This window comes from Marmota marmota, unplaced genomic scaffold, assembly GCF_001458135.2.
Source record: "Marmota marmota marmota unplaced genomic scaffold, marMar, whole genome shotgun sequence".
Lineage (NCBI taxonomy): Eukaryota > Metazoa > Chordata > Mammalia > Rodentia > Sciuridae > Marmota > Marmota marmota.
Genome location: NW_026000196.1, coordinates 10424928 through 10451611, shown reverse-complemented (window position 1 = coordinate 10451611; position 26684 = coordinate 10424928). Strand labels below are relative to the sequence as shown.

The following is a 26684-nucleotide window of genomic DNA, read 5'->3' as shown; positions in this document are numbered from 1 at the left end:
CAACTACTTAACTTTTAAAAAAGGCTCATCTTTAAAAACTTGCCCTTATCCTAAACAATTCCATCTGGGAAACACAGGTTTGACAACATCATGATTACATACCCATTTAAAAAACTCTCAAAACCATTAATTCAAAAATATTTACCATGGAATTCCTAAAATCATCTACATTATCACAAGGAGTACCAGGAGTACTTGCACACCCTCAGGGGAAGGACTGGATTGAACAGTTAAGTATTTAAAGGAGGCAAACCATAAGAAATTAATAGAAAAAGAAGGATAATACTTACCGAGTCTCTGATGAAGGTTGATGAATGTATGTGAAAGACTTTTCTTTTTTTAATTCAGAAGGATACAAAGAAATCATAGAGAATGCAGACAGATCTGATTTCACAAAAACCTAAAACTGCTTATACAAAAAGCAAACCTCAACAAGCCCAGCTCGGTGATTCTTCCCAAATCTAGGAGTGCTCCAGGTGAGGCCAACACTGCTCCCAACTGAATTTTTAAAAATCATTCATTTTATAAAAATTTCTTGATGAATACACCATTTGGGACTCTAACAAAGCTGGACATATACAGATTTTGCTCTCATGCAGTACAGCTTTAAGAGATAATACAAAGATCCATTCTTCTTGTTTTTGAGTCAGTTCCCCATTTGGCCTCACTAAGGTATAATCGACAAATCGAAATTAAATATACAGTCAGCCCTCCAAATCCATGGCTTCAACCAACTTCACATAAAAATTTTTTTTTTTAAATTGCTTCTGTACTGAACACGTACAGACTTTTTTCTTGTCATTATTCCCTAAACAATACAACATAACAACTACTAACATAACATTTCCATTAGATTAGGTATTCAAAGTGGAGATGACCTCAAGTATTTCAAAGGATGTGTGTAGGTTATATGCAAATACTGCACCATTTTATGCAAGGGACTTGAGCATCCCTGGATTTTTGTGTCTGCGGGGGGTCCTGCAATCAATCACCCACAGATACTAAGGACTCCCTGCATTTATGATTTACAATGTGATGTTTTGATATATGTATACGTTGTGAAATGATTAAATTAAACTAATTAACATATCCATCATCTGACTTGTCATTCTTTTTTTTTTTTTTTTCAGTGTGGTGAGAACACCGAAGATCCACCTGGTTGCATGTCTCAAGTATACAATACAGTGTTATTCGCTTTGGTCACCATATTGTACACAAGATCTCCAGAACTTATTCGTCCTGAAACTGAAATTTTGTACTCTTGGACCAACATTTCCCCTCCCCTGCCCCAAGTCCCTGACACCCAAGTTTAGAGGAACCAAATGCCCTGCTAACACCTGGCTCCTCTCTTTCTCTTTTCCTGCCTCTAGGCCAGGCCTTGAGGAACACTGAAGCCTGCTGACTTGGGCATCACAAATCCCTATATTTTTTATGTCCTATATTTTCACCAGTGCAGGGGTTTCCAACTTTACCTCTATCAATATTTGGGTCAGGGTATTTCTTTTTTGGTGGGGTTAGGACTGAGGGTGCTATCTGTGTGCTGTACGATACTCGGAAGCATCCCGCCTCAGCCACTGAGTACCACGGGCAGCCCACAGTGTGACGATGAAAATTACCTCCATACATCACCAGTGTCCCCTGGGACAGTGGGGAAATGGCCTTCAATTGAGGACCTTTCCTCTGACTTTTGTTTTTCATCTGGTGCCTCTCAGAAGCCAGATCCCCCATTCCACCCTGCTGTCCAGCTTATCCATAGCACCATTCCGTGCTGACCCCCAAACCCAGCCCCTGCACCTCCCTAACAATCACCCTAAGTTTCAGTTTTCAGCTACTTTTCCCTTCTCCTCCCAGAGCACTCCACTCTGTTACAGCATTTGTCACCTTGTTTTCATATTTAACTATTTCACAACCCACAGATTTAAAGAAATCCTGTCATTTACACAGTCTAAATGCCTCCTCTTACCGTTGAGAGAGTACGGATTGAGGCCTGGGTTTGTATGCCAGAGTCAGCTGCCTGGGTTGCTCCACCCACAGGGTAACTGCTGACAGTAGGATTCACTATTTCTCTTATTTTTTGTGTTCTGATGCATTGACATCTGGGGCTTTGCTGACCCTGGAGGGATTGCTAGGGTTAGCCAAGTCCTGGAAACAATAAAGGACTGGCCTGGGAGTGTGTCTTTCCAATACAAATCTGCCAAGCCACAGCCCATAACCCCACCAACTCATTTATTGGGCTGTCTCTCAGCGCCACTATTCTCCTTCTTTAGTCACCATAAGGCAAGATTCCAGGCAACGAGGGACAGCCTCCACACCCCAGAACCCATTATTCTAACTAGCCAAACCTAAGTCTGCTTACCCTGCCTTGCCCGTTTCTTCCTATGGAAACCTCAGTAAAGGCTCCTGTCAGTTTTCCCCTCTCCCTCTGCCTCCTGGTCTACCCTGACTTGGTATGCTGAACCCCTCCTCCTGGGGTCCGGGAGTATAACAAACCTTTTTTTTTTTTCAATGGCAGTCATCTCTTGATCTATTGGCCTTCCCACACCTAAATAATAATGAAATCTATACTAAAATGGGGCAGGACCCTGTCTTGTTCACTTTTGTAGCTTTGCACAATGCACATGACCTGGCCCAACTGGGGATCTGTGGATCCAGTTGAACTTCAACCTTAAATGAAGGCTTTCTGGAGTCTTCCCTGAAGTTAGCATCCCTGTTCCTGTATGTTCATGAAGTCTGTGCCGTGATCATGGGATGGGGAAGACCATCTTTCAAAGAAAGACTGCAGAAGTTTGGCTCTAGAATGAATCACATGACTTGACAAGGGATTTGGTTTTTTTTACTAATTAGATTTTGTCTCAAATGTTATTAAAATAAGCTGCTACCTGCTTGGTTGAGTGACAGAAGATGATCAGGTGAGAAAAATTTGCTAAAGATAATTCGCAAAGTGCTGAAATCATACAAACACAGATGCTTAGATCATCCAAATGAGAAAATATATGGGAAGGCATTTTGCACACTATAAAGAACTCCATAAAACAAGGTCTAATATTAGTAATAACAACTGTCCATTTGACCCTTCTACAATATTTCCAGCCATAGTGATGACAGAGGTTGACCACTTTAAAGGTCTCCATTTTATAAAGTCAATTTCTTTCCTATCACAGACATGATAGTCCTTCCTAGTAGAGTGTATACTGTAAACTAAGGCAATAAATAAGAACATTATGATAGCAAAACATAACACCATGCACAGTTGGATCTGTTTTTTTGTGAAAAGCAATTAGCAAACCTGAAAACTGGTTAGCTCTTCATCCGAGCCCAACTGGTTTTTTAAATTCTTATTTTGCCTGTTACTATTTTAATTGACAAATTCTAAGTGTATGCATTTGTGGGGTACAATGTGTTTTTCTCATCCAGTCCACCACGCACAATTTACATTGTGTGCAGTCAAGGTAAAGCGCACCGTCTCACTGTGTTAAGAGTTCCCCACGTTTGCAGTCTCTCACTGGAGAATCGGGCTCAGAAAATGCACTTTCAGGAGCTGACAGCTTTAATTAAGAGTCTGGACCCAACTTAAACACTTGATTAGTCTTGAGAGTAGGAGATTAAACCAAAGCACAATTCATGGATTTGCAGATGGTTCTTCCTTCACATTTTTTGGAAGATACTGAATGCTTTTTTTCTAATTTGTGCATAAAAACCACTGCCTGCAGAGACACCAGAAACACTATAAGTATATGGCCCCATGGACATGTGGTAGGGAGAAAAGTGGGAAAAAGGATGATTTGGGGTGAATCTCATGAACTGAGCTAGGGTTAGGAGTTTTATTTTGTTTCAAAGGGTTTGTCCCCCAATTTTTTATTGTGGTAAAATACACACAAAATTTACCATTGTAGCTTTTTTTTTTCAGTAATTACTGGGGATTGAACCCAGGGGTGCTTTACCACTGAGCTACATCCCCAGCCCTTTTAAACTTTGAGACAACGGTCTCACTAAGTTGCTGAGGTTTTTGCTAAATTGCCAAGGCTGACCTTGAACTTGTGATCCTTCGGCTTCACCAACCTGAGCTGCTGGGATTACAGGCATGCACCCACATGGCTGGCTCTATTCTAACCATTTTTAAGTGTGCAGTTCAGTGGTATAAATATATTCATATTGTGCAGAAATTACCATGATCCCTCTCCAGAACTTTTTCATCATCCAAACAGAAACTCTGAACTCATCAAGCAACTCCCTGCCTCATTACCTCAATTTCATTCTCTCTTTACCTTTATGAATTTGCTTATTCTTGATTTTTTTTTTGGGGGGTACCAGGGATTGCACTCAGGGGCACTCAAGCACTGAGTCACATCCCCAGCCCAATTTTTGTATTTTATTAGAGACAGGGACTCACTGAATTACTTAGCGACTTGCCGTTGCTGAGGCTGGCTTTGAACTTGCTTTGAACTTTGATAACTCCTATCTCAGCCTGGGATTACAGGTGTGCATCACCACACCTGGCCTTATTCTAGATATTTTACATGGGTAGAATCACACAGTATTTGTTCCTTTGCATCTGGCTTCTTTCATTTAATGTCACGTTTTCAAGTTCATTCACATAGCTTGGATCAGAAGGCTGGCATTTGATGAGACAGGTGTAAGAGGCAGAACATCATGTTCTTTGGAGGGAAAAGCACTCCCTACTCCCTGCAGGTTGGTGTCCAGAGCTAAGGACCTGTGATTTGAAGGGAGAAGAGGGCCCAATATTTGACCAGTATGTGGTGGCTCAGGGGATCCTTGCCGAGAGCTCATCTGGCTAGAAGCTTTCTCAATTTGTTGCCAGCAAATTGAGCTCCGCTGCCCATCTCCTCCTCTCTTTGAGGAGTTGCCTGTACTTGCTCAGATGAGCACGAGGACTCATCCTTGAGTGACCCAGTGTGGGTCCTCACTAGGAGACTGGCAATGATAATTTCACCACCTACTGTGAGTGAGAGGCAGTTGGCATGAGTCCTCCCCTGTAATCTTTGCAGTTCCTTCTGGGTTGGTCCCAGTGAGACAATTACTGACCTCATGGTATGATCAGCACTAATGGAGACTTTCTTCTAAACCTCCCAGTCATCCTGGCGCAAGGAATTTTCGATGATTACTGCTGGGTAGTTCTTGATGGAAGCCTTGCATTTTTCTACCAGGTGGGCTATGGTGATGTGATTGCTGGGGTGATTTGGAGACCTGAAGTCCAAGGTCATATTTTCGAAAGACCTTGAGAAACTCTAAGACCTGGAGGATTGTGCCCATGCTGTTCACCACCTTAAGTGTAGCTGTCCTTGCCAATCACGTTCCATGGCACCTCTAAGACTCTGCATCTTCTAGGGAGGAGTTGGCTAACTTTTCTTCTAAAGAGCCAAACAATAAGTATTTTAGGCTTCTATAAAGCCAAGAGGAAAAACTGAAGATATTATGCATGTCCTTAAGTAATAAGAGAGAAACATTTCTACAAATGTTTTATTGATGATATTAAAAATATAATAATAATTCTATCTAATTTTTTTCATACATAAAAAATTTCATGAGGTTTATAATGAGAAGAATGCAATTTCTTTTTTGTGGGGTAAGATTTTGATAATTGGGGTTCTGAGTTGGTATTCCTGTCATGATGATGGAAATGTGGGCTCAATCTTCTGCTAAGCCTTCCTTTGATTCAGAGACACTGTTATCTTCTCTCCTGTCAACTCTCTGGAACGTGTTATCCAAATATTTTTTGGAACTTATGTTCTACCTTTATGGTGTTGAGAACCTTTCATATGAGAAAGTAGATTAATAGAGCAAGCTCTGAGATAAGATGCTCTGAGTCTGAAATCTTCCCCAAATAATTACTAGTTGATAATCTTAGCTTATTACTTATCCTATCTGGATAAGCTTACATTTGTTTACTCCTCTATAGAATGAGTAATAGTATCAATTTCCCAGGGTTGTTGGAAAGATTACATGAGCGAATAAATGCAAAAATTTAGAACAGTTGGTTGTACCACATGTTGCAAATCACTAGATGTTAAAAGATATTCTTTTTTTTTTTTTCATTTTTTGCCTTGAGGACCACATGATAACAGGCAGGTGGCTGGGTGTGACCTTTGAGCTACAGAATGTTGCTTACCCCATTCTAGAATGTGAGGAGAAAGATGCCGCTTTGTGCTCCATAAAGAAGTCATGTTAGCCTTATTTTCCTTATGGTTAAGCATGGCTTTCCTAAAGTCTCAGCTCCAACAGGGAGGACCATGAGCTCCTGCCCTACCAGATCATCACCAGTATGAGAACCATCATGGAGAATATTGAAGGTTGGAACTCGATGGTCACTTCTGTATCGCCAGAGGACCCAACATGATAGCACAGGGGCCCCCCTTGCAATGGCCTCAGTTTTACAAGGAACAAGTGACACTTCTAGTATGTTTTTTGCACCAAATGTAGGCTTATTATCCGTGCTACCCAAGCCAATGCTTTCCTTCCGTTCCAAACATGCAACTTCTTGCCCATCAGGTTAGACCTATCAGATTTCCTGCCATGCACAAAAGAATTTAGGACACTTGTTCGTATATTGCAAGTCATATCCTGTGCTGATGCTCTTGAACCTCATCGATACTGAGGTACTGCTGGCCTTGGTGGCTCTGGAGATGAGTGTAGGTTTCAGCCTTGACAGTGGTGTCTCCATGAGAGTTGAAATCTCTGGCACTGGGAGGGTACTGCAGAGGCCAACAGGGAGTGTTAAGTCAGCAAGCTCATGCTGTCTTTCATATCCCCGAGCTCTCCTTATCGACTGCTCAGCACTTTTCTTGCTATCTTTTCTTTTTTCACTTAAATACTAGCTTCATTTGATTTGTCCATTTGCTTTGATTTTACCAAATTTTTGCTTGTTAATCAGCTTTCTTTGGTGTACAAAAAGGTGCCAGTTCACTCTTGGCTCTCTCCTTTGCTCAACTTCAGAAAACATCCCCTAGAACCTAGAGCTTTGATTATGTTCCAGTCAATTTTCCTAGTCTTTACATAAAAGTACTTACAGGCATCTGCACATCAAAATGCAAGTAAACAAGTCACTCAGATGCCAAGAATTTCCCACCATCCTTATTCCTGATCTTTCCTCTTTCTCATCATGAAACTGTGGGTCACTTATAACCAGAGGGTCCACAATATATATATATGTATTTTATCCAAATGAGAACACTTTCAGAGTAAATGGAGGTACTGACCAGGGAAGATACATTAGCTGGCGCTATTAATTCACATAAGGCTTGTCCTCCGATTTACATTCCTGTCTCTTTTAAAGGAGACAGACTTTACATTACAGACATTGAAGATTATGCTGCATTCTAAAATCCCTACCATTCAAAAATCCAGAAACTGAAGCAGCTAAAACTCCAAGGTGATCCATATGTATGCTGTCGATTGAGCTGGAGCTGGTGAAAAGCTGGAAGAGAAGTCGACTTCTAAAGATGTTTGTGGCCATGGTGACTTTTCTTAGTCCTCCTGCTCTATGGTGAGCCAGGGCCTATTGTGTGTGTCCTGGTTTCCTGGTCCTCACCTGCAACAGGTGGTCCTTACCCTCAGCTACTACTGTCCCATGCATTCAGCTTCACCACCAACCACAGAGACTGCAACCAAGCATAGTCTGGGGTCCTGCTCATCCCAGTATTGCCACAAAGGCATATTTCCATATTTCCTGCACAGTCCATATGCTCTAAAGAGTTACAAAATGAAGATATGCATCAAAAAAGTTGAAGGTGTCCCTCTTCTGTAGAAAGAGGATTCCATTTCCTGGAAGCATGCCTTAGAGGGGACTGAGGGAAAGCCTGCTGCTCCACCTGCAGCTCACCCACTCACACCCAGGCAATCTCCAGATTCAGGACCTTTGTACTAGCTGTTCCCTATCTGCGTAATGTCTGTCCCTCAGGTAACCCCATGGAATGCTTTTCTTCCTACAAATCTCTGTGCAAATGTCATCTTTTGGCGGGGGGGGGGGGCAGTTTTCAGAACCTCCATTTAAAATAGCCTCGATGTAGCCTGACCACTGTGGCTCTCCCCCTACCAGACTTCCAGCTTTAATCTTCTCATAACTATATTCATTTATTAAAGGCATTGTCAGACTCTGCCACTAGAATGTAAGCTTTATGATGAACTCACGGACCTGTCTTTTGGCTGCCATCCCCAGTGTTGGGCACAGTATCTCTAGGGGTCAATAAATATTTGTTAATAGGACTCAGCCTCCCGCCTTTCTCTTGTTACAATGAAGACACCAGCTGTCCTCTTATCCAATGCAAGTGACTGCTTGTGTTCTGAATTATGTCCCGTCTTGCCTTTTGAGACTCTTATTATTGGCCACATTTTCTCTCTTCCATGTCTTCAACAGCTTTCTTTAGCTATGTAATAATTCTAATATCTACCCTGGGACTAATGTAACTTGGGCTACATTAGTAGGCTCCACACATTTCACATGAGTTCATTTGTACCTTGCAGTTGTCCTGAGGGGCAGGAATGATTATCCATTTCTACATATGAAGGAACTGAGGTTCAGGGCAGGTGAAAAATTTTCCTGGGCCCACAGAGCCACTGAAAAGGTCCACCAGGACTTGCACCTGGTAGGCTGACTGAAGAACTCAGATCTTAATTATTATGCCATGCTGCTGGCTCACATTCAGAGCATTTAAATATATGTTTGTTCAATATTATCTCAATTTTACGCAACAATAATAAATAATAATAATAAATACTATTCATAATACTAATATTATTAATTACTATTAATATTCCCCTCAGTTATCTCTCTCTCTCACCAGCACGTTTGAAACATGTCTACACTGGTCATCTGTTTCTTCACTCCATCCTCTACTTGTTCCTCTCCAATCTGGTTTGTATCCCCGTCACTCCGTCCAAGGAGCTCTCATATGACCACTCTGCAATGGCATTTCTCAGTTGCTATCTTATTTGAACCCCATCAGTGTTCAGCAATGGTGGCCACTTCCTTCTTCCTGGATCTGGGTCTGGTGTGTACCTTCTCCCTGGATCACCACGTGGCCCTGGGCAGAGCTTCTCCACTTTAAGACTAGAGAGGCAAACCCCTGGTGAGAACACTGTGGAGGAGACCTGCTGTTGTGAAGAGACATGATGACAATCCCAAGTGAAAGGATGGGTTGAGTTTACAGGGAATCAAGATTCCTTCTGGCTCAGAAATCCATTATTTTAAATAATCTCTTCGCAACATTTTAAGGGTCCACTTACAATGACATAAAATACCTCCTTGATTCTTTTGGTTCCCCTCGTGGAAGTTCCCACAATTAAAATCTTTATAATCACTTCAATAAGATTTTGTTCAGTATTACCTTCTATAGTTTTTTCTTTTAAAGTGATAGTTAAATAAAATTTCCAAGTAGAAAACATTGTCATAATTTTTTATTTATTTCCAAACTAAATTGTCTCCTTCCTGCCACCAAGGTTTACTTCCTGAGAGTGATGTCTAAATTATCCCAGGTGACAAGCCTTATTCCAGACAAGCATGTGAAGGAGAGGCAGATTCCAACAGACCAATTAAAATATCAATGACTACTTCATTCGCTTGAGCCCTACCATGTGTCAGGCACTGTGCCAGAGGGCTGATATATTAGTGTTCTTATTTCTTATTCTGTTTTATACACAAGACACTCAAAGCTCATAAAGGTTATGAAATTTTCCAGGGTCACCCCACAAGTAAACCCACAGAACAGGGATTCAGAGGGTGATCCAAAGGTGGCCAAACCTCGTGTGCCTGCAGAAGGCTGTCCCTGCACCTGCCTTTAACCTATGGCAGTTAAGAATTTAATAGACAGTAAAGGGCATACCAAACAATCAAGAGAAAGCAAAGGTTACTCAACAAATAAGTTGTGAGACAGTTGGTTAGCTAATTGAGAAAATATTCAAGTTAGACTCTCTACGTACATCACACCAATAAGGTTAAAACATGGCCCAGACATTAAAAGCTATACTTTGGAACAGTTTCATATGAAAATTCACTGAATCTTCCATTGCCCAGTTATTTAGTCTCCATTAATGACAGTCACTGGGCCTCTTGCTGCATATGCAGCATTAACCTCGACTGTCATTTTCCCCTTTTTTATTGTAGAAGAAGTATACTGCCACAAAACCTTAACTGAAAGGTTGGCAGCCCTGAGAACGTCTCATTTCATTCATGTTGTCTAGTATGGATAAATCCATGCTCTTTCAAGAGATACAGAATGCCTGTCCAACATGACATGCTCTGCTCTTGAACCTGCCTGGCGGGGACTTGAAAGTCCTCTGCATTCAACCTTGCTTTCTTCCTTCCTTTTTGTTCCCTTCTTGATGGACCTGCATTCAGACACAGCATCCCTATTAACGTCAGCTGCAGTCTTTCATGAGAAAATTCCTGGAGGGTACCTGGGCTGGAGAAAACTTTGAAGTTGCTTTTCTTCTGTGTGTTTGATGTGTCTCCTTCATGACCATGGCTGGTCATAGGGAAATGGCCACATGTTCTGCTCTGGTGGCCATTATGATCACTATTCAGGAAGACTCAGTGTCAGAAAAAAGGAGGATGGGCAGGACCATCAGTTAGGAGACTGGAGTTCTGGATCCTGATGGGCTCCTGTCTTGCTGCTCTGGACCTCTCTCAGTCTTGTAAATGGAGACTTTGCTGTAGGACTAAATTGAGATGCCCTAGACAGATGCCCTTATGGTTTGGCTATGAGGTGTCCCTCCAAAACTCCTGTGTTGATGAGGAATGTTCAGAGGTGAAATGACTGGACTGTGAAAGCTGCAATCTAATCAGTTCATCCCAGTTTGAGAAACTGTCTGGGTGGTACCTGCAGGCAAATGGGGCATGGCTGGAGAATGTGGGTCACTTGAGCATGCCTTGGAAGGATGCATCTTTCCTGAGGTCCCTTCACCCTCCTCTTGTTAGAGTCTGTAAACAAGTCAGGATGGTGCCTGGCATTTTGCCAGAGAAATGTTAGAGTCTGTAAACAAGTCTGGATGGCGCCTGGCAAAATGCCAGAGGGAGTGGTTTGTGAAGTAATGCCAGTGAGCCATTAAGTGTGGAGATTTCTTATTGGTTGACTGATGTATCGAGTTTATGCAAATTAAGATAAGCTGTGTGGAATGTATAAATACCTCTGTTGTCCTACAATAAACGGCTCCTACTCCTGCTGTATCAATCTACACAAGTTGTTCATCACCCCCCGGTTATTTTGCTGCAGCCGGACTGCGGCATCCTCTCCCTCCTTTCTGATCAGCCATGAACAGAGAAGCACTCCTGCACCATGCCTTTCCTCCATGATATTCTTTCTCACTCGGGGCCAATGGACTCAGCCAACCATGGACTGAACCTTTGAACCATGAGCAAAATAAACTTTCCCTCCTCTAAGTTGTTCTTCTCAGATATTTTGGTCACAGAGATACAAAGTTGAATAATACAGATGTGCATGTCATTTGCAGTGTTGTTGAAGGTGACACTACTGCCCAAACAAACCAGTTGCTGCCTGTGGAGCCTGACCAATCCTCTTGGAATAGCTGTCCCTAGGGAGGTTGCTTTTCAATAGTGCAGACATTTAGGGAGACATCAGAAGTCATGGAGGAAAGAAAACGGTGAGGGTTAACCTTGGTAAAACCATGCTTCCTGATGCTCTACTGTTTTCTCAGATGATGTTCCGAGGACCCTGCCTAGAAGGGAGTCTGCCAAAGAATAACCTTGTGCATTTTATTTTCTTCACATGAGAGGCACATCTGAAAGTCACATGGCCGAGAGATAGGCCAGGCATGCCCACAGTCCACAAGGTTGTGCAGGACAAAACCCCAATGGGACCCTCATGTAGAGACCCTTGCAGTGGGGTCTGGTCCCTTCCTGAGCAGGTCCTACCACAGGCTGGCTTCAGGTCAAGTCTTTGCTCTGTCAATGAACTGAGTGAGACCCCCAAACGATCCTTTAGGCCATAGACTTCTTCCTCCTTCATCCTATAGTGACACTTTCTCCAGGTTTTCTTTGAACTTCTCTCTCCCCTTGTTCCCATCCTTTCCCCTGGATGTTGGGGTTGCTCCAAATGCTGCCTTATATGGTTGGGATGTTAAACCCCAACTTCCATTGTCCATCTATATGCTGGTGGCTCTCTGATTCACCCCTGCATACCTCATTCCTAACACCTGGCTATCTCCATATACCTCACACCATCTCTCTTTCCTGCTGTCACCTGGTGTTCTTGCAGAGAGTGGCACCCCAACTAGATCTTTCAGAAACAGGGCTCTGTCTATGCTCCCCTCTGCCCCTCAGCATGCTTCCCCTCTGAGGGTCCCCCACCTTCAGATTTGAGCTCATACACCTGAGGAGAGCAATTGCTGGTGTCCCCACTCCTCACCCTGGGTTGCCGCTGTGGCCTGCATCTTCTGCCCCTGAGCAGGGGCTGCTTGTCTGCCAGCCCCTCTGCAATGCAGAGTGAACATGACTCTCCCTCCTTTAAACTCTTCAATCTTCCCTCGTGGGTCCCCCTAGCTTTCAAAATCTAGTTCAGATTCCTCCTCAGAGCACAGAAGACCCTTTCTAAGCTGCCTGTCTGTCCTCATCATCTTCTTCTCCACCTGCTAACTCTGCAAAGCAAGGAGCAGTTTCTGGAACATGAGTCAGTTTACAAGGTTGTGCCTTTGAATATCAAGTCCTCTCTTAGAAATTCCTTACTCTATTTTTCATTTAGTGAAGTAAGAGTTTATAAACAGCTAGCCTCAGGTCTTATCTGACCTAAAAATGTATTTGGGGGCTTACTTTGTTTTAACCTTTTAAAAATCAGAGGTCACCTTAAAATACCTTAATTTCTGACTTCTTTTGAACAGTCAGAAAATCTAGCAACACTGAACCATAGTAATTGCTGGAGTTGAGAAGTGGCTGTGTCCTCTGGTTGACAGGTATATGCTGCATTTCCTACAGTCCACCCCACTCTTATTGCCTTATACTGAAATACTTATGTAAGTGGGCTTGCCTGGATCCTGAAGGCATCCGAGTTTGAGATTACTGGACTCATTCTTATCAAGCAGCAAAACTCAGCTCATGTCACCTTCTGCATAAACATATCTGGCTCAGGAGCCTCTCCCCTGTGAGGTTCAGGCAGGACTGAGGATGCAACAAGGATGCTAGTTTCTTGTTCCTTCTCAGTGATGAGAGGCTTACTAATAAAATCAAGCACATGCAGAAGGCAGTACACCCAGGGACACAGTCAATTTTCCTGTAATGTCAGAAAATAAAAGTCCTGGAAAAAAAATTCAGGAGTTTTGTGCTTCCTAAGAGACCTCTCTTTAGTTGGACTTTCCAATTAACCAACTGATAGTACAGGAAAAGGAAGTCAGCCCGACTCGGGAAGGATGCTTCTTTGCAGGTGTCAGTCATCCACCTCACCTCTCCCATTCCATGTTCTGTAAAATTCTGAGGCTCTGGGAGGAACTGGGGTTGGAAAGGGCTTCTGATCTTAGGATCCTCACTGTGAGCTGCTTCCTGTTTGCCTTGGGGGGAATCTAGAGAGGGAACTCAGTGTAGAAATAAATGAACTCCAGTCATGTCTATTAAGGGCATGAAAAATGACTTCACCCAACAAACGTCACTATAGCTTGCAGCAGCAGGTAGGATGGGGAGGGGACTGGCACAGAGAGAATGGGGACTCCTAAGCCTATGGGCAGGTTGATGCTAGACTCACAAGTCTGAGTGAGGACTTAAGGAAGACTTTGCTTGGTTGTACAAAGCCAAGAAAGGAACGGTCATAGGGTTCCCACCACCTGAGTCCTTACCTGGGGCAGTCGTCATGGGTTTCCTCCTCCACCCTCCTTCACAGCATTCTTATTCCTCCTATTCCAGTGAGACAGGTTAAATATATCCAAGGATTTTTAGCAAGGAGGACTCTGGAGGCAGAATCGGAACTTGGCTGTCTGACAGACTGTCTCCAAATGGTGAACTAGGTCAAAGGTGGTGGCGGCGGGGTCATCAGAACCAGAACTGGGTCAAAACTGAGACGGTGTGAGAAGCAGACTGAGAAGTCAGAGGGCAGAGCCAGCCTATGTCACTTCACCTGACTCCATACAGATGCCAGAAGCCAAAGTTAAGCCACGTCAAGGCAAGGTGCGTGTGTAAGAACCAGGGGTTGTCCCCTCTGACTTGATTCCTGTGCCCTCCTTCTTGGGGGTTCTGGACTATGCTTTGAATATTTCCAGCAGATTCTGACAGGATGTTCAAACTGTGCAGAAGGCTGGGAGGCTGGTTCCTGTTCTAAATATCCACAGGTGAGAGGTACAAAGGTGGAATGAACAGGTAGTCCCTGTTTCCTCTGCTTTTCCTGTTGCCCTGAGTATCAGCACAGATCCCCCGGTGGGCTGGGCCTGAAGGGGATATCAAAGTCAGAGGCCTTATTTTAGTCAGCTTTTCAGCCACTGTGACCAAAAGACCTGAAAAGAACAATTTTAGAGGAGAAAAGGTTTATTTGGGGCTCATGGTTTCAGAGGTCTCAGTCCAAAGACAACCAATTCCGTTGCTCTGTGCCTTAGGTGAGGGAGAACATCACGGCAGAAGAGTGTGGTAGAGGAAAGTGCTCAGGACATGGCACCAGGAAACTCAGCTCCCAAAATACACACTCCAAAGGCATGCCCCCAATGAACTACCTCCTCCAGCCACATCCTACCTGCCTACAGTAACCGCCTATTAGGGAATTAATGCTCTGATTATATTAAGGCTCTCATAACCCAATGATTTCACCTCTAATTTCCTTGCATTGCCAAACACATGAGCTTTTGGGGGGCACCTCACATCTAACCCATAAAAGGCCTCTTAGCTTCCAGGGTCTGGGCTGGGCTCTACATGGTGCCCTAGGCATAATGGCTCAAGGTATCATTGAAGGTTTCATATCCAGAGCAGCTTCAGAGCTTCACCCTCTTCTCAGATCTCCTTCCATCCACCAGTTCTCTGTAGAAAATTTCAGGAAAAAAGGCTGGAGTGAAGCCAGAGAGGTGAGGGGCTGCCATTCTTTGGAGTTTAAAATTATCCAGAAGCAAGGAGAATTCTTATCCTGCTGACTTCTCCACCTGAACATAGCAGACTGCAAAAGGATGAGAGATTTAACCCTGCTTTTCCGGGCAGATAATATGTTCCTGTAAAAACCCTGGCATGGGGTGGACTTTACAACAGGCACATTTGAAGCAGGTGGTGCTTTGGGAAAACGTGGGGGCAAAGACGGAAGGAAACCACCCACCACTTGGTGGGGGAGGGGAGAATGAGATCCTCTTTCCCGGCTCTGTTTTCTTAACAGAAATGCCTCTTTGATACAATACTGTTAAAAAAAAATGAGGTAGCAAAAAAGAACAAGCGCTTTGGTGTGATCCCTAGTGCCACCTCAACAAACAGTATGCAAAGAGGAGTTTCCTTTCTCCTTAAAATGAGTAAACTGTGAAAAGTGAGAGGTAATGAATACAGCTTGGCAGGTGCTATTCTGATCTTAAGTGTATTTTTGATTATTGTTCTTATTAAAACTCTCAGCTATAGCTGAGTTTCTCTTTCTTCCCTTATTTTTGATCCAATTAATGTGCACTTATTGAGTACCTACTGTGTGATAGGCACAGGGGTCATAGTGGGGATGCAGACAGTGTCCTGTTTAAAGAGGCTAAAAATTGAATTTGGAAACAGGACACGCACACTCGTGTGTACACACACACGTGTGCACTTGCACACCCAAGGACAAAAACTCTAGCAAGGAACAGAACTATAAATACCCATCTACCTACCCATTCCTTGGGTGGTGCTAAGAAGAAAACACATGGGTAGCAGTGAGAGGAGACAGATAACACACCAAGGGCAGGCTCAGGAATGAAGCAGAAGGTCTCTTTTAGGAGGTGGCATTTGTCAGAACTCTAAAGGATGATGGGGAGCCAGCCTTGCTAAGCACCATGGGAAGAGCCTCAGGCAGAGGGCTTTGCAGGGCCACTACCCTGAAGACAAGCGGGAGCCAGATGGATTGGTGGATCCCAATCCTTCTTTCTTTAAAATTCATGGTATTTCTGGCCTCTCCATACCCCAGACTATTCTCATTGTCTGTTTTAGTGAGCTTTTTATCAACAGACCTGACAAAAACAAAGTAGAGGAGGAAAGGTTGACTTTGGCTCACAGTTTTGGAGCTCTCAGTCTATAGATGGTCAATGCCTTAGCTCTGGGCCCAATATGAGGCAGAACATCATGGCAGAAGGGCATGGTGGAGGGGCAGGGTGGAGGAAAGCTGCTGGGGACATGGCAACAAAGAAGCAGAGAGAAGCTCACCAGGACAAAATATAAACCCCAAAGGCATGCCCCTAGTACCTACCTCCACCAGCCATACCCTACCCACCTACAGTTACTGCCCAGTGAATCCACATTAGTGGATTAATCCATGGATTAGGTCACAACTCCCATGATCTAATCATTTTACCTCTGAATGTTCTTGGGTTTTCTCACATGGGGAGCTTTCTGGGGATACTACATATCCAAACCTTAGCAGTATCTGAACCTTTATTCCTCCTCATCCCCATCCCACCCCTGTTCATTGGTCCCATTTTGCTTTCAAGATTGTGGATTTGCTGGAGAACCTCTCCCCCTCCCCTGCTCTCCCTTGTGGTTTTTTCTTTACCTTATTTTTATAAGTAAATTCTTGTATTAGCAGAATATTCTCTGGCCTGCCTCCACCCCTGACTTGCATCTCCTTCCTTTCAGACTATTCTCATTGTCCTCCTTGATCCGGGACCTATCTTTAGAATTTCATCTCACCTCAACATTCTAAAGAAAGAGGTCTCCCAAATGTCACCAGGAACCAGCTGAGTATGGAGCTCAATGATCCTTGAGCATCCTCCTCGAGGGCCTGCCTGTGAGGAGCACTCGCCTTTCTTGCTCCCAGCTCTGGCCTCTCACTTCTTTAACTATTCTTCTCCATAGTTTCTGCTTCCAACTCTTTGAATGAGAGCAAAGACCAAGGCGTAACATTGAAGCTTTTGCTATTATAGGGACTTTGTCTACATTAACTGCTTTAACAACTATCTCTCCAAAAAGTGGCTTCAGGAATTCAGGCATTATTGATAGTCCCAAGAGTGTTGGAGGGTTGTCATTCTTTTGTGTAACCACAATACCCTAACTCTCTCTGCCTTTCCATTGATAGATACCACACTGGCCCAGACTCTGGGTGATGTGGGTGGTCTTCCTAGTTTCTGCCCTTACCAGTAACTTGAGCCTTTTCTGCTCATGGCTTATTCAAATCATTTCTAGGGTTCAAATTGTCCATAGCAGCTTGTCTTAAGCACACATTGCTTCCCTTAAGAATCTTTTCGAATTTATGAATCTTCTAATGCATAAATTAGAAGAAAAATGCCTATAGTTTCCAAGAGTTCATGGATCACCTGAAACTTCATTAGAGACCATTTAGAAGTCTTCATACCCAAAGTTAAACCAAAAACATCTCCTCAAATCCAAGTTTTTTAGCACCTGACATCCTGGCTTGGAGTCCTCTTCCTGTCTTCTTTTCCTCCACCTCAAGGTCCTTTCAAACCTCTCTTGCCGCAAACACAAGAGCAGCTCCCTGTCCACAGGTAATTCCTTGGTTCTGGTCATTCTTCCTACCTGGATCACCAGCTTCATTCTTTTCCCAGATAAGTCCTTGGACCCTTTCTTCAACTCCCAGCCTGATTTCACTTATTCTAGAAGTATCCCTGTAGTTCAAAGTCCCCAGTGGGGGCTCTTGCTTGGAGGGCCTGTAGTACAAATGACCAGAACTCTGAGCACAAACTTATCATTTTTTGTTTTCATTAAATGGCAATTTCACACAGAGGCCGGGGACCACTACTAGGCTGACACACCAGACACACAAGATATTTGCTGGTGATGATGCACTTTCCTGATAGCTAAATGAACAAGGCTTCCCCAGTCACCAAGCTTAGCTATGTTTGATAATAGCTTTGCTACATCTAGTTACACACACTCATGTGCTTTTCTAAAACATGGTGTATTGTGCATAATTTATCCAGAACACCAATCTTGCTGTAATATAATGATTCTCTAAGCAGTTCTCAGTGGTGGGGGAATAACAATGCTAGTGACCCCCTCTTGCAAATTTATCAAGTGGTCTCACAGAGATGTGAGAATATCAGATGTGAGAATATCCTGACCTGAAGCAGATGTTAGGCATGTTTGTCTTTCCTCTTCACTTTTAGTACTCGGGTAGAGCAGGTGGTAGGTGAAAATAGACTAGTACCTATTTATTGCCCTGGTCTAAAATGACAGGGCAAGGAATTTAGTGGCATTGCAAGAGGATGAGTTATTTCCAATGAATTTAGACCCCACTCCACAGGGAGGCTCACTGGGATGGTGACCCAGTGAAGAGGCATCAGAGCTGGAGAAGACCTGCGGGAATGTCTAAGCTATGTTTTACAGATGGGGAAACTGAGGCCCAGAGAGGTAAAGGGCTGCTGACCCTTTTGGTTGTGACAAGTCCACAACCAAAGCCCAGAGCTCTGTTCTCTCCCCTCCAGACACATACCTCACCATCACACAAAGACTCTGTCCCCAGCAGACTGCATTTTCCTCGAGCACCCCACTGTGCAGTATCTGTCTTTGAGTGTCTCAAATCCACAGGGCTTGTGGGCACCTGAGTGTAGGGAAGCAGATGCTTATCACTCACACAACTTTGTCATGATGGCATGAAGCTCAGGGCAATTGTCACAGAAACCAGTACTGGGAGCTCTCCTGACGCCTTCCTCCAGGGGCACCATGAGTGCCCTCTAAGACTGCTGTTTCCACCCCTAATCAGGAACAAATTGGTTTTTCCAGCAGACTGGATCATGCCCCATTGTCTGTGCTGGTTTTGCTGAAATGCTGGTTTGGGAAATAGTTACTGAGCATTTACAGAAGCCAAGCACTGGATCTACAAAGATGAACAGGACAGAAACGGATCCTTCCCTTGTATGAAACCATCTAGTGGAAGATGGAGAGAGAGAGAGAGAGAGAGAGAGAGAATATGAAAACAAAAACAGCACCACTCATCCAGACAGAACGAGGCTAATGGCTAATCTCCACCTATTTCCAAGACAGAAAATAAAAACAACACTGCACAATGCAACTCTGATGAAGACTAAAAATCTAAAAGTCAACACATCTTACTTTATTTTATCTCAATTGATCTCAACTCCCAAATGTCTGAGCTTCAAAAGGTAAGATTAGGTACCATTAAGCCAGCCGGGCTAGCATTGATTTAAAAACCCTCTTCCATGCTACAGGACTGAGGAGGTTGCAGACCCTTATTAATCTCCCTGTTATCAGCTAGATCGCAGCCTGCCAGGAGCCAGCAAGCCTGATTCCCAATTCTGGCCACATCCCTCCAGTCCTTTGGTTTCTGTGTATGAAGCCTGTATGTGATCATGAATCAGCCTGCCAGGAATACTTACTTAAACAGTGGGCTGGTCTTTCTTCAGGGAATCGGGGAAGGGAAAGTGGGCTTCATGTATAAATAAGACAGAATTCCATGGATCTCAAATCAGACCATTGCTGGGAGCCAGACAATGCCCCATAACAATTTCTTCTCTTTGGCCGTGAAGAGAAATATGTAAATGATCCCCCAATATAAGGGGTCTTTCTTAGCCTTCCTAAGGAACTAACTCTCCTTGTTTCCTAGCTTTTCCTCCTTTCTTTCCTTGGTTTTCTAAATGAGCATCTACTATCTGCCTGCAAGGAACTGGAAGCCCAATATGGCACACATCTGAAATGGTACTAGCTCTTGGTGAGCTACAGTCTAGTGGGCAGAAAGACCCCATGCAACAAATCAGCAGTGCCCAAGAGAAGGGTGGCACTCCAGAAGAATGTAAGATAGGGGTCTGACCTGGTGGTGTGGCAGGGTGTGGAGGTCCTTTTGGACCTAAATCATCCTTTCCTTTTGGCAGGATGATTTAGGCCCACTTGCCTCCTGGAGGGGTGTTGGCACACTCCATCTAAATCACCCACAAGATTGTTTCATTGGAGGATTCTTTTGTTGTATATTGAAAAATTTTCCAAAGAACAGTGATCAACCGATTCTGTAACTTGGTACCTTTTTGGAGGATTAACTCCAACAATAATTCCACTCTCCACAGAAGTTTTGCAAGGCGTGTTATGGCATTGCTACCATCAGAGTGGACAGGATCCTGGGAAAAGAGATAGCCTGGCCCATCTGTGCATGAACTTCATTCATTTTCTCACTCTACCTTCCTGGGTTTTGCTAGCTCAACTTTATTGACTTAATACTTGTCTTTAAATTGACTCACTTAAAAACTTAAATTAATCTATCACAAAGGCATCTTTATATCACGACCATAAATAGAATACCAATATCCCTTGCCCTAAATAGAAGGTAATAGCAAGAATAAATACAATTAAATTCTTGGCTGCCAGCCTACCCAGAGGCTCCTTTCTATCTGGAAGAGCAGATGGGTTTTAAAAGGCTCCGCTATACTCCTTCCATCTCCCCCAAAGGTCTCCCCACTCAATTCCTTAGCTTTGTAGAACTGATGGTGGAGTCTGGGCAGGCCACCAGACCCACTCAGGAGCCCCCAGAAGTCTGGGGATCTGTTGTCGTGTGTGCCAACTGTGAAGTGAGGCCATTTTCTGTGTGAATGATCACAGCCCAGCCGGCTCACGAGGATGTTTAATGACACAGCCAAGGAGTTCTTTGCTGCCCAGATTCTCTAGAAATTTCCATCAGGTGCTGCAAACCTGGGTCAAGGCTGTTTCTGGACACACTTCAGCCTCTTTAGACTCATTTAGTAAAAAAGTTCAACCCTTGGTTAAAATTTCTCCTTGTCTTATAAAACTTCATGGCTCTAGTCTCCTTTTGGAGGATAAAGTTAGGGAGCAGGTTAGTCCACATGGCTAAACCCCAGCATTTAGGAACACAGGCAGCTAGACCTCAAAAACATTCAGGAACTTTCTCTGTGTTTATGAAGCAGTTTCTTTCCCTAAGTCTGAGTTTGCCTGTCCATAAAAGGGGTTTCACAGGTTTCACACATTAAGAATAAATGTGAAAAAAAAAAAAAAACAGATGTGGTGGCACATACCTGTAATCCCAGCAATTTAGGAGGCTAAGGAAGGAGGATCATTAAGTTCAAGGTCAGCCTCAGAAACTTAGCAAGACACTGTCTCAAAATAAAAAATAGAAAGGACTGGGGATGTGGCTCAGTGGTAAAGTGCCCCTGGGTTCAATCCCTAATACCTAAATAAATAAATGTGTGAAGTAATATCTGAAGAGCTCCTGAGGCACACATGGGAACCCCACAGGCTGTAATCAGAGTGATTATTCATTTTTCTGACATCCATTTGAGGGTCACTCGAGGACAACTCTGTGGTGGGCAATGGAGATACAAGGACAAGTTTTCCCTGGTGAAAAGGGCCAGGGTCACTGACCGGGGCAGGGGTGCTGCTGAAGGCAGGGAAAGCAATTACCGTCATGTGTCATCTGATAATGGGAATATGTCTTGAGAAAGGCATCACTGGGAGACTTTGTCATCATGTGAACATCAGCGCATACTCACAAACCTTGATGGTGTAGCCCGCAGATGCTGTATGTTCTAGTCTCTCGGTCCTAGGTTACAAACCTGTACAGCATGCTACTGTCCTGAATACTATAAGCATCTGTAACATAACGGTGTATATCTAAACATAGAAAAGGTATGCAAAAGATCTAGGTGATAAGAATTTTTTAGCTTCTACAGTAATCTTATGGGAACACCATGGGGTATACAGTATGGGGTTCAGGAAAACGTCATATGTGGTGCATGACTGCATTCCCGCCAGCAGGATGTGCATACGTATTGCCTGGGATCTTGTTACAATGCAGATTCTGACTCTGCAGACCTTGTTCTGGGATAAGGCATGAGATCCAGCATGTCTACAAAACCACAGGACACCCATGCTGCTGGTCTGAGGACCACACTTTGAGTGAGAAACCTCTGTCCCAGTGGTCATCAAGGTGTGGCCCTCAAAAGGCCCAGCCATATTAGCATCACCTGGAACTTGTTCCAGATGCAACTTCTGGGGGCGATTCTGGTGCTCTTTCTAGCTTGAGAGCCATCTTAGGGACTTCATGCCTTTTGGAGTCCACATCCCCTTCTCATGCCTGCCCTCTTGCAGGAACTGTGCAGCTTGAACCTCAAAGGATCCCAGCTTTTCCCAGAATTAGCATCCTGAGATTCTCTTTTCAGGTTCAATCTTGAGCCCCAAATGGTTTTGAGGCTACCCTCTGTGGGTGACATGGAAAGGGACAGTGGGAAGGCAGACTTAGGGGTGGAGGGTCTGGTCAGCACTGGCCTGGGCCTCCCTGTCTCCTCCCCCTTCATTCTGTGCTTTTAGGTTTTTATGAGAACTCATGCTCCCTCAGCCCCACCAAATTTAAGCAGGCCGGCCAGCAATTACTTACAGAGTGACCACAAAAAAGTACATGTTTGTACTTTCCACAGTCCTAAATCCCAGGTGATGGGTATTTGGGCCCTCTCCAGTAAGTGGATACAAACAACACAAAGTAATCATGTTCTGTGTCTCTGTCACTCCCTCTTTGTCTCCCTCCATTCCCTCGCTACCATATTATTTTAAAAATTAAATAATACTCACATTGATGTTGCTTTGTTAAACCACAACTGTGCTCTCAAAATAAATCCACACATCTCGAGTGCCTGGCGGGCTTTCTTCTGGCTGCTTTTTCATTTGTGTGTGTTTTTAAAAGCTGTAGCAAAATACACATAACTTAAAATCTGCTATCTTGCACATTATGAAGTGTGTGGTCCTGTGGAGTTAAGTACATGCATGTTGTTGTGTGGCCATGGCCACTATTCATCTCCAGAACTCTCTTCGTCTTGCAAAACTGAAGCTTTATACCCATTTAACACTAGCTCCCCAGACCCTCTTTCCACCAGCCCTGGCAACCGTCATTCCGTTTTCTGTCTCTGTGAATTTGACTCCTCTAGGTACCTCATGCAACTGGAATGATATCTTATTTGTCCTTTGTGCCTGGCTTTTTTCACTTAGCATAATGTCCTCAAGGCTCATCCCCGCTATAGCGTGTGTCAGAATCTCCTTCGTTTTTAAGGCTGAATAATAATCCATTGTATCTATAGACCACATTTCGCTTACCCATTCATCTGTTAAAGGACACTTGGGTTGCTCCCACCTTTTGGTTATCGTGAGTGATGCTGCTGTTGGAATCTCTGTTTTCAATTATTTTTGGATATATATACCCAGAGGTAGGATTGCTGGGTTAAATGGTATATCAATATTACACAGTTTTTAAAGGAACTATTTTCCAGAGTAGGACCATTTTATATTCCCATTATTTGTGTTTTATTGAATTCTCAGAGCACTGAGTTGGATACTATTAATCCATCACGCAGATTAGGAAACTGAGGTTCAGAAAGGTGAGACACACAAGGAGATTAGAGCTGTGATCTCCCAATAGGAGCTCCCAGCTGCTCCCGAGGTGAGGTCCAATGTCCTGAATCATGAGCAGTGAGTAGGTTTCTAGGGAGAACTTAGTCCTCAGAGATGGAAGTCAGGCCTCAGGATGGCAGTGGGAAAGGCATGTGTGAAGACCTGACTCATTCTGACACTGCTGGGGGTCAGAGCTGGGGTGGGCAGCACTGGCAGTCTGAGGGAGGGGCTGTGGGGACTGAGCTGGGTCCATTACCAAGGCTGGTCATCATGGGTCCTTCTTTGGGAAGCTGTCTGCACACCCAGGCCCGGACAGAGCACGGTGGTAGCTTCTCTCTTGCCCTTCTCTTTGCCTTCTCTTGGGAACTAAACGTTTTGATTAGGGCACAGTTTGAGCATCATCCAGAATCCATTTAAAGTCAAGTCACTAAATTCGGGGAACCTCAGAGGTGCAGTAGGAGCAGTTCCTTTTCTGCTTATAGGAATTAGCCAACAGAAGTCACTGCCCTATCCATTTACCAGCTCATTTTCTCTAGACATCTTTCGCCTCCCACCTTCATTATTTAGGTATGCGGCATTAACCAAGAAAGAAGGTGTGAATTACACTGGGTATCACTCTTCTGAGTGCAGCCAATGTTCTCATTCTAGAAATCGGAGATGAGGAAACCTAAGCGAGCACTTGTGCTTCACCGGCAGAGTCCAGGTGCGTCTGCCCTTTCCTCCCCATCGTGGCTGCCATTGGGTTGGGAGGCCATCTCTCCTCTGTGTGAGGCTTCTCTATAGTTTCTAACGTTCCTAGCATCCTTTTACAAACTCTGTGTGGTACAGAGAATGGAACAGAATATAGGGAGTCCAGAGGGGTATCCAAAACCCTTCAGTACAAAAAGCAGTTAAGAGCAGTACGCCCTGGGCTGGCAAATCTGGTTGGAATCCCAACTCCTCCTTTACTAGCTGTGTGACCTTAGCAAGTCCTGGACCTCTCTGAGCTTCCATTTCCTAGTCTGCAAGTGGGCAAACAGTGTGGGCGGCAGGATTAAGTGAGATGACTGGCGTGAGCTCTCAGCAGAATGTTGTCAGACTGTAGGAAATGGGACCCCCTGGATGAAGCCGATCCCCCACCCATGGGACTTCCTTCCTTTCTTCTTTCCTCACCAGGCTCCGCTGGCCTGGAGAAGCGGACAGCACCAGCCCTTCTGTTTTTCCCCAGAAAAATATTCCTCCAGGCCTTAATCATGTGTGTTGTTTTTCTCTTCTCTCAATGTGTGTCTTTCTCTCTGGTAATAAGATGGTCAAACAAATGCCACGCTCCAGAGCCACTCTGATGAGACTTGCTGGAGGCAAGGAGGTGGCTGGAGGAGAGGCAGGGGCAGAGTGGTGTCGCCCCCCCCACCCCATTCCACATTAAGGTGTTTCAGAGCTGGCATCTCTAAATTGTATTGATCTTTCCAGCTGCCATATCCCATTACAGCCTGGCATACTGTCCCTGAACTTCTCCTTCAGCTCTGCTGCATCCCAGGTTCCTCTCTCCCAAGGACCACTGCATTTCCAAGGTTTATTTTTTGGAAATATGAGCACTTATATTTTCCCTAGTGCATGTCACTTAATATATCATTTTTGGATAGTTCTCTTTGTTCTCCGGAGCCTTGGTTCAAATCCTAGTCCTGACCTTATTAGCTACTGTAATTTTGGCCAAGTTATTTAACTGCTCTGTGCCTCAGTTTCCTCATCTGCATAATAGAGATAATAACCTCACTGGATTATTGGGAGGATTACAGGTACAAATATGGCTGGTGTGCTTAGAATATCATTAGGCATGTAGCAGACACAAAAATAACTTGTAATTCTCGCCTGGCATCAGCCTCCCTAGCAGAGAACTGTGAAGAGTGTGGCTGTGTCTCCCAAAGTGACCCCTCAGTGGATCCTGTATACCCAGATCTCAGACTATTAGATTTCAACAACCAGTAACATTTCCAAAATCTTGGGACTGGGAGTCATGGGTTACCAACCTCTTCAGCCAAAGAAAAATATGATAGATTAAAAGAAAGGTCATCATAGTATCCAAAAGGAAAGAAAGAACAATGTCTCAGAATATAACAGTTCTTCTCTGCAATGACAGCAAGCAACTATGGTCTTGACTACATTGTGCCTTTTCTTCTTTCTTTCTCTTTTCCTTTGGATCGCCACCTGTCTGCACATCAGCATTTGGGAGCCACTGACCTGGGGATCGGTTCAGCCACCAACTGAAAGGCTTCAGAAGGTGGAATTGCGGCCCTGATCCGTTAAGAAAGGACTAGGAAACAGAGCCGAGTCCTTCTGGGTTCCTCCAATCACAAGAAAGTGCTGGGGAAACCCCTTGACAGAGAGGAATGTCACTGTTGCTGAGCAGTTCTGGAATAGCAGTGCACACCCACACAGCAAGGCGGGACCCTGGATTCCCAGGGGAAGGAATCAGGCCCCTAGTGCTCTCAAGTTTGTCGGGAGGAGCCACACCTGCCAATGTGTCCACTCCTGTGGTGTCAGGGCTGCTGTTTTCTCTGGTTGGAGTCCTTCTCCCAGCACCACCATGAAGTCAGTGACTGCTGAAGCTGAGAAAACGCTGGGACAAACAGGTCCTGTCAGGACACCCGGCCGCTTCCTAGCTGGGTGAGGAATTACAGGCGACTGGGGAGAATTTAAAACCAGCCCAGCTGCCACCCAGGAGAGTGACTAATCTCAGCACTTAAGGACAAGCCTCAGCACCACAGAGACAGCAAGCAAGCCCTGGACTGGCAGTCATCAGCCACAGGGGACCGTGCCTCACCCTGGTATGTCTCTCTGGAGGGACCTGTCCCCACTCCCTGGCAGGAGACAGCCACCTGACTCACCCGGCTGGCGGCGTTCATGTCCGGTGCATCCTGCCATCTGTCTGCGTAACTCATTTTTGTTTGAGGCAGCTGAGAGATCTGATCCTGCCAGGCTTATCTAGGATCCACACGGCTGCCCCAAGTCTTGACCCCCTCATCACGATTCTCTGGTTTGACCAGTGTTTTAAAATAAAAACCCCACTTTGAAGTGTTTAATAAAGAGCATCTCGTCTCGGAGATGACATATGTCCACTGCACCGCACTCTTTACCATGTCTCCATTTCCAGCCTCCTTCCTGGGGGCCCAGCCCAGAAACAGCTGGCCCCAAATTCTGGTTTGCTCTAATGTTGGTATGGAAGCCCCTAAGATGATAAAGGCAGAGCTGGCACTTG

At 44.4% G+C, this 26684-nt stretch overlaps 1 protein-coding gene and 1 non-coding gene across 2 annotated transcripts in view; both read right to left on the bottom strand.

The window, feature by feature from the left end:
* St8sia2 (ST8 alpha-N-acetyl-neuraminide alpha-2,8-sialyltransferase 2) overlaps window positions 1-26331 on the bottom strand; it is a 64594-nt gene extending 38263 nt beyond the window's left edge. Inside the window, exon 1 of the mRNA XM_048790142.1 lies at window positions 26314-26331. Within this exon, the coding sequence (XP_048646099.1) occupies window positions 26314-26331 (18 nt within the window). The remainder of the gene's footprint in view (window positions 1-26313) is intronic.
* LOC125612547 lies at window positions 10110-10248 on the bottom strand. Its single transcript, XR_007342967.1, has one exon. It is a non-coding gene; the product is annotated as a small nucleolar RNA U109 (small nucleolar RNA).
* Window positions 26332-26684: the final 353 nt, after the last annotated feature.